General features: G+C 45.2%; 4 protein-coding genes and 1 pseudogene across 4 annotated transcripts, besides 10 other annotated features; all 5 read left to right on the top strand.

The window, feature by feature from the left end:
• On the top strand, positions 1-1428 carry Tc00.1047053504643.10 (annotated as a pseudogene; the record flags this gene model as incomplete).
• Positions 1-7800: a sequence feature (heterozygous, Esmeraldo-like haplotype).
• Positions 1641-1667: a microsatellite.
• Tc00.1047053504643.20 (uncharacterized protein) lies at positions 1750-2430 on the top strand (the record flags this gene model as incomplete). Its single annotated transcript, XM_800226.1, has 1 exon — positions 1750-2430. One exon carries the CDS (start codon positions 1750-1752, stop codon positions 2428-2430), a length of 681 nt encoding a protein of 226 aa, XP_805319.1.
• Positions 2430-2452: a microsatellite.
• Positions 3015-3038: a microsatellite.
• Positions 3182-3228: a sequence feature (A-rich).
• On the top strand, positions 3270-3905 carry Tc00.1047053504643.30 (ubiquitin carrier protein 4, putative; the record flags this gene model as incomplete). Its single annotated transcript, XM_800227.1, has 1 exon — positions 3270-3905. One exon carries the CDS (start codon positions 3270-3272, stop codon positions 3903-3905), a length of 636 nt encoding a protein of 211 aa, XP_805320.1.
• Positions 4279-4372: a sequence feature (T-rich).
• Positions 4859-4897: a microsatellite.
• Positions 4913-4934: a microsatellite.
• Positions 5125-5150: a microsatellite.
• Positions 5236-5256: a microsatellite.
• Positions 5681-6022, top strand: Tc00.1047053504643.40 (U6 snRNA-associated Sm-like protein LSm4, putative; the record flags this gene model as incomplete). The annotated part of the gene is made up of 1 exon (XM_800228.1): positions 5681-6022. One exon carries the CDS (start codon positions 5681-5683, stop codon positions 6020-6022), a length of 342 nt encoding a protein of 113 aa, XP_805321.1.
• On the top strand, positions 6292-7800 carry Tc00.1047053504643.49 (uncharacterized protein; the record flags this gene model as incomplete). The annotated part of the gene is made up of 1 exon (XM_800229.1): positions 6292-7800. A coding segment is annotated over one exon (1509 nt), but the record flags the coding sequence as incomplete, so codon positions are not given.

The following is a 7800-nucleotide window of genomic DNA, read 5'->3' on the forward strand; positions in this document are numbered from 1 at the left end:
AAAAGGGAACGCGATATGAGAGGTTGAAAGCGGATTTCAGAGGAAACTGGCAACAATGCCATAATTTCTGCCTCCACTGGCGGTGGAGCGTCATGGGCCAACGCGGACGAGCGAACCGCCATGCTTCAGCAGTTAAATGAAGAGAAGAATATCAGAAAAGCCCTCGAGTCACGCATCAGAGAAGTGAACGTTTCACTTCGCCGCTATGGTGTTTGCATCGCGGATGCCAAGGAGGTGACGAATGAATCCCGCGAATTTTCCGAGGCCACCGACGCATTTATTCTTGCGGCGTTGGAGGAGAAAGACACCATGGATGGGGATCTCTGCGCCAAGTTACAACAGCAACTGCGAGTAAAACAGCGACTCACAGAGCTTCGCCATCAGCACCAGCGAAAGTTGGACGATATGCTAAGGAAGTATGAACTTATCAAAACCGGGAGAACCACGGCCAACAACGGTGCCGGCGCTGACAACAACATGCTTCATCCAGGTCTTGTGGATGAAGCCGCCGCACAGCAGATAAAGGAATTGCTTCATCGGAAAGATGAAGAGATTGAACGGGTGATAAAAGAGAAGGAAAAGACATGCGATAGAATTGTGAAGAAACTCAACAAGTGCGAGCTGAGAATAAAAGAATTAGAGGCGACACTTGAAGAAGAACGTGTGCAATCCACTGAGGAGCGTCAGGAGTTAGATCGTGAAAATCGTGAGCTTCAACGGTACAACCAACAGCTTTCGGTGGAGCTGGAAACTCTACGAGGTCAGTTGAGTGAGATGAAGGAGGAGATGGACTTCATGGAGCGTGCAAAGAGCGCCGAGATTGAACGATGGAAAGAGGAAGCAGCGAATGGCGCTGGACGCCTGGAAGAGATGCGTTTTAAGATGGCCGCATACAGTGAGCTTCAAAAGAGTTATGATCGACTGCAGGAACAGCTTCAACGTACCGAGGTTTCACTAAAAGAAAAAAGTGACAACCTTGAGAACACCAGACAAATGGTGAAGTGGTCCAATTCCCTCCTTGCTACAGAGAAACAGAAGGTGGAGCAGATGGAGATGATGTTGAAGCAACAGGAGGTTGAGATGCGTCGCCGTGAAGAGCAACTAAAATCTGAAATGATGAATGATATCAACAAACAAGTTGCCGCAAATAATCGCCGTATGCAAGAGCAGGCCGCGCAGTACCAGGAGCTTATATCCCAAGAGCAGGATAAACAAAAGTCAATTATGAAAAAGGTGAAGAGTTCAAGGAAAGAAACACAAAAGGCAGCTCAACGATATGATGAGATGATTTTGGAAAACGAGGCCCTATTGTCGAAACTTGAAGAGCTAAAGGTAACTTCTATGAGGATATTTCTGGAGAAGCAGGAGGCACAAAGGGAGTTGGAAGCATTACGTCCCACAAAACATGTTGCTAATCGACGTCTCTGATGAAATTATATATGGCGAACGTACGTGTGTTTATGTGTGTGCCGTTTCTAGTTTGAATGTCCTTTTTTTGTTTTATTTGCTTGTCTTTAGTGTTATGTATGTTAGATGCTTTATTCCTTTTCCGTTAACTGAGGAACGGGGTGGTGGATTAGCGTTCTGGAATCGTGCACATATCTATAGAGTTATTGTCTTTTAGCGTGAATTCCTGCGTCTTTTTTTTTTTTTTTTTTTTTTTTTTTGATAGTATTTGAAGTTTATTATTTGTACTTGTTGGTGTTTTTTGATTATTCTTTATTCCGTGTGCTTCTTACTGTAGGGGCGATGGTCCGGGACACGGCACAACGTGCTTCTGTGGTGAAGGCAGGGCTGTCGAAAAGTGCGGTGAAAGAACAGGAGTTAGCTCTTAGGCGCAGCAAGCGGAGTAAGTTTACACCGGCCTCGACGCACAGCAAAGGCAATCCCATTCATCGAGCCCTCAAGTACCATGAGAAGAAGCTCCTTCGAAAGCACGACTTCATGCAGTATCCACAGGATAACTGGCATGAGCCCTTCTGTATCACAAAGTATCACCTGGAGGACCGTGAAGACTACCGCAGGTACTTGCGTCTGGTGGGACTTACCCGGCAGCTTCTGGCGCACCTTCGCTACCTTCCATCCGACAGCAAGATACGGATACAAATAACCCAGCAACTGCTAGAGAAACTCTTTACAATGGGGCTTATTAAGGAGAAGCTTGGTTTGGCTGAGGTGGACAAAGTCGGTGTGGAGGCCTTTTGTAGGCGACGGTTATCTACGGTTCTTCGTGATCTCAGCATGGCAACAAACTGCAAACTTGCTGCGGAACTTATCCATCATGGACATGTGCGTGTGGGCACAACACAAGTTAGGGACCCCGCGTTTCTTGTCTCCAAAGGCCTAGAGGACCTTGTCACGTGGATGCCCGGTTCAAAGATTAAGCATCATGTGGATACCTTCAACGTACAACGCGATGACTACGAGTAATACATATATATATATATATATACGAATTCAAAGCCTTTGCATTGGTTCTCGTATTTGATGCAATAATGAAAGAAAACCGGAAGAAAGAAAAGCCTATTTTTGTTATGATCTTCCAACACTCTGTTCCTACGTTTGTGTATTATTGATTTCTCCTGATTTATTTTTGCGCGCGCTTTTTCTTTCTTTTGCGTTTTCATATGATGTTTTTCTTCCCCTAGAAGGCAATAGGACCATGATGCAGGGCAGAGGGTATAGGACCACGTTGTCATCGCTTGTCTTCAGATGGTAACGGAAGCTGCGTGCATGGCCTGAATTAGCTTTGATGTACCGCGGGATGATCGGGACGCAATTGCATCTATCTCTATCAGGTGATGAGGTCCTGTTGGAGGCAGAGTGGGCGTGATGACGAGAGTGCGTGTCAAATATAATAAAAAGTGTGGCGACGACAGCAAACAAGGAAACAGTGATGGGAGTGCGGGAAATAAGAACGCATTCGCGAATTTTTTTCCCTCTCTAAAGCTTATTGATATATCTTTGTGCACACTGGTGGCAATTCATTCTTGTGCAATTCTCTTTTTTCTGCTTGTGTGTGTGTGTCTGTGTGTGTGACCTCCTACTGCGAGGTTGCGACTTTTTGCTTTTATTCCTTTACGCTCTTTTTTTTTTTTTTTTTTGGGGTGGGCGGAGGCCTGTCTTTTGCAGCAACCTATATTTTACGATTTCACAAGAGAGGAAAAACGAGGCATATAGGAAAGAAAATAAAAAAAAGGGAATTAAAAAAAAAAAAAAAAGAGAGAACACTGAAAGAAGGGGAGGGGGGCGTATACAATACATCCACCATGTCCGCAGATCGTTCCTCACGACGTAAGGAGATGGATTTTATGAAGTTGATGAATGGCCCACGAAAGGTGCATCCATCTAATTCTGTCTCAGAGTTTTGGGTTGAGTTTAATGGGCCCGAGGGAACAGCCTACGAGGATGGCACGTGGTTTATTCACGTCCAGCTTCCAGCTGATTACCCGTTTAAGTCCCCTTGCATCGGATTCAGCAACAGCATTTATCACCCAAATGTGGACGAGGCAAGCGGGTCTGTTTGTCTGGATGTGATTAATCAGACATGGACACCCATGTATGAGTTGCAGAACGTCTTCGATGTTTTTCTCCCGCAACTCTTGCGGTATCCCAACGCCTCTGACCCTTTAAACTCCTCTGCCGCTTCCAAGTTGCTTCATGACCCTATTGCCTATGTCTCTATTGTCCGCGAACATGTTTCAAGACATGCCACAAGAGAAGTGGCGCTTGGGAGCATCCCTTTGGAGTTCCGACCGCTGCAGGAGGACGCGGTGAGAGCGAATGAAAAGACGCGAACGGTGTTGGAGGACAGTTCCCCAGCCACCTCCAAGGGTCTAACAGAAGCCCCGAACTCCTGTGTTGACAGCGAAGAGGAGTATGAACCGGAGTCGATTGATATCTGAGGAGGAAGCAAGGGAGGAAGGGGGGGATAATAATAAAAAAAAAGAAAGCTTGAGGAACTTTAAGCGAAAAAGCGAGGAAAAAAAAATTATGTGAAAGCTCATTGTTGTACGAAGGAGTGAGGTCACGTTCTCCCCTTTCAAAATTATTCCTGTGGAGGAAGTTCTAGTCCTAAAGGGCGAGGGCTCAAAGAATGGTAGAGCGAGGAAAATAGGGAAAAAAAAAAATATCAACTTTTTTCTGCTGGTTTGCGTGACCTTATTAACTGCAGCACCGTACTTGTACAGGCCCATGGCCACCCGCATTCTCCACCGATGTATGTAAGTACGTGTTACGGGACTTCGCCCTCATTTTGTTTTTGTTTGTTCCGTTTAGTTTTCTTTTTTTCTTTTTTTTCTTTCTTTTTTTTGTTTGTTTGTTTGTTTGTTTTCTTTTTTTCTTTTTTTTTTTTTCTTTTTTTCCTTTGTTTGGTTTTTATGCGTGCTTTCGACTTATTTTTGCTTTCGGAATGATTTAGTTTCTGTTGTAACAAAAGTTTTTAAAAAAAAGAAAAGAAAAAAAGAACAGTTTTTGCTTGTTGTTCAAAAAGTCGGCGTTGTCACTTTTTTCCAAACGCCCTTTCCCCCCTCCCCCCGCCCGCTTGATAGACCGTCTTTTGTTTTTCGTTCTTTATTGAGTATGGCACGCTCTTTTGTTTGTTTGTTTTTGCGTGCGCGCTTCCTTCTAGCAAAGAGTGGGTCGTCCTGGGATTGCCGACCGGGACGCTTTAAAGGTGAAACAATGAGTGATGAAGAAAAGGCAAAAAGGAAAAAAATAAAAGTAAAAAACGAAGAAGGGGATACGATTTCCCGAGTCAAGTGAACGTGGAGAGAAAGCGAGAAAAGAAGAATGAAGGGGAAAAAGGGACATTCCCTCCTCATTCTATGCGTGTCAGACGAAAATGCCTCGAATTGTTTTATTATTATTATTATTATTATTTTATTGTTATTATTATGCTGCTGTCGGTTGCTTTTTTTTTTTTTTTTTTTTTTGAGCCATTTCGGCACTGGCTCACACATGAATCACATTTTCTCTTTTGTGTTTCGCGCGTTGTTGCTTAGAAGTATCAGATGCGGCCGGCGAGGATGGTGGTGAAGGTGCAGAGATAAGATGCACAATTACCCCCACCAAAGCGCTCACCTGATTGCAGCCGAAGAACTGCATTGAGTCAGTTTGGCATTTTGTGTGTGTGTGTGTGTGTTTGTGTGCCTGCGTGCGGATATCTCTGTGCGTATGTACAATAATAGATGTGCATTGCCCTGGACTGAAGATTCATGCTGTTTCGTGTTGAAGCACACACACACACACACACACGCTTCCATCCATCCATCTACACACAAAATATATATATATTTCTTCTTTTTTGATTAGTTTTGTGGGTTTTCTTCTGGTGTGCCCTCAAACCGGGAGGTCTCTGGCGAATGTCTGGGGAGGAAATTGGCCAACTCACGACGAAATGTTGCTATTTTTCCGGTGTGGTTTCTACGACTACGACCGGGCGTGCTGCGGGTGGCACTTTTTGTTGTTGTTGTTGTTTTGAATTCTTTCGCGTTATTGATTTGTTGTGCTCTGTTTTAGGCTTAACATGATTGCGGTTGTGCTCAGCCAATTTCTAGAGGCCTTTTTATCTTTGGCGCCAGAAATTATTTCTTTTTAAAATTTCTTTTTCTTTTTCATTTTATGCCCTGTTGTTGTTTTGCTTCCTAGTTTTTCTACCCCTTTCAAGCGCCAAAAAGGCATGAGCACGAAGAAGTCAGTGATACCGCTGGATGTGCTCCGTAACTGTAGGGGAAAGGTGGTGTCGGTGGAGTTGGCGAACGGAGAAACGATCAATGGAACCGTGATGCGGGTTGACAGGTTGATGAATTTGCTGCTGAAGCAGTGCATCCGGACAGGCGCTGAAGGAGACGTTTTTTGGAAGTCGCGTGAATCACTCATCCGAGGCGCGAGTGTACGAAACGTGCGAATGGACGAGCGGGCATTGGTGATGCCCGAAACACGCGCAGCAGTGAAGAATAAGTCACGCCCGGGCACGAAGAAACAGGCCACAGGTGGTAAGAAAAGAGGTCGAGGCGACTAGGCATTTTTGTTTAGCGGCTAATAACACCTTTTTTTGTTGTTCTCTATTTTTCTCTCTCTCTCTTTCTGTGTGTGTGTGTGGTTTTGTGTCTTTTTTTTTATGGATGTTTGTGTTTGCTGTGTTACTTTGTGTGAGAGAGAGGAATCTTGCTACTTCCTTTTTTTTTTTTTTTTTTCTATGGGGGTGTCGTTGTGAATTTGTCCTCTATTTCTCCTTCCTGTGACGGCAGTGTCTGTATATAGAAGTCCTCGAACAGTCGTTATTAAGATATGGATTCAAAGGGCCGGAGCGGGAAGGGTAATTTGCTCGGGCGGGGAAATGTTTTGATGAGCGGGGCTAGTTTAAATAGCAATCAGCATCCTTACGGACGTCGCCATGTGAACAGCGCGGGCGGTGTGTTGACTAACGCCTTTGTTGCATCACCGGCTTCACTTTACAGCACCCCTCAACCTCTTGACCCGTTCTGTCAACACTTGCCGGACGCCTTTCCCTCCACCCCGTACACGCCCGTGGGCCAATTGTTTATGTCTGCTTCTGTGAGGAGTGCAGGACCGAATGCCTCCTTGTTGATGCATTCCACGACACGCAGCATCACTCCCGTAACAAGCTCAAAGTTCTCCCACTACACGACAATATACAACATTGAGAATATGCCGGCGCCGAGTGTAATGAATTCGAAACTAATGACGCAAATGTATCAAACAACAGCTCGTTATACAGGAAAAGAAATTGCCTTGCGCCGTCTTGTGATGACCACCGCAACTGCAGAAGAGTGCAGTGCCGTTAATGAACGCTTTCGACACTACCGACATCCCAACTTGGTTCCATTAACGGGTGTAATTCTCACAGATGAGTTTGTTATGGGTAGCAAAGATGTCATTATGGAATATAAGTTCATTTCAGGCGCAAAAAGTCTTCATGAAGAGTTCTTTCTTAGTGGAAGAGCAACGGAGGGTCTGTTGTGGTCCTTTGCCTGTCAGATGGTTGGCCTCCTGCGTGCTTTTCACGAAACCTCTGTTCCGTTGCGTGGACTTCACTGGTCAAAAATTTTGTACGTCTCTGTGACGGGGAGATTTTACTTTAGTGGAATAGGGCTTGTTGATCTGCAGGAGCCGAAGAACTCCAGCCCTAGTATAGCGGTGATGATGAAGCAAGACATTCAAGCGCTAGGGATTATGCTTTTTCAGCTATCCACGCGCAATCTGGCCGCACGGGTTGATGATACTTTGAATCAGCCGATGCCTGGATTTTCAAAAACGTTTTGGACACTTGTGAAGGCATGTCTGGAGGGCGCCCCCGACATTCGAGACCTGTGCTGCGCTTTGGGAGAACGAATGTCAATGGAGGTGGCACACCAAGAAGGACATGCGGATTATTTGGTCACTCAGTGTGCAAAGGAGATACACAATGGCCGTCTTATGCGACTGATGGTGAAACTTAATTTTGTGTTAGAGTCTCTAAATGATGTGCCGGAACACAGCACGGAGGCACACAATCGCTACGCACTGCGGCTTTTCAGTCAGTACGTTTTTAACCAGGTTGATGAAAATCATCGAATTCGTTTAGACTGGGGTCACGTATTTCACTCTTTAAACAAATTGGATTGTGGCTCGGAAGAGCTGGTGCAGCTTATTGGCAATGACGACGGGAACACAATCTTAGTCATCTCTTATCATGACCTTAGAGCCTCACTTGAAAGCGCGTTTGAACAGTTGCAGCTTTCAGCGAGCGAAGCCGATATTCAATCGCTCAGTGTGACGGTCGGGACCACACCGACC

Source organism: Trypanosoma cruzi (genome assembly GCF_000209065.1).
Source record: "Trypanosoma cruzi strain CL Brener chromosome Unknown tcruzi_1047053504643, whole genome shotgun sequence".
In the NCBI taxonomy this organism is placed as follows: domain Eukaryota; phylum Euglenozoa; class Kinetoplastea; order Trypanosomatida; family Trypanosomatidae; genus Trypanosoma; species Trypanosoma cruzi.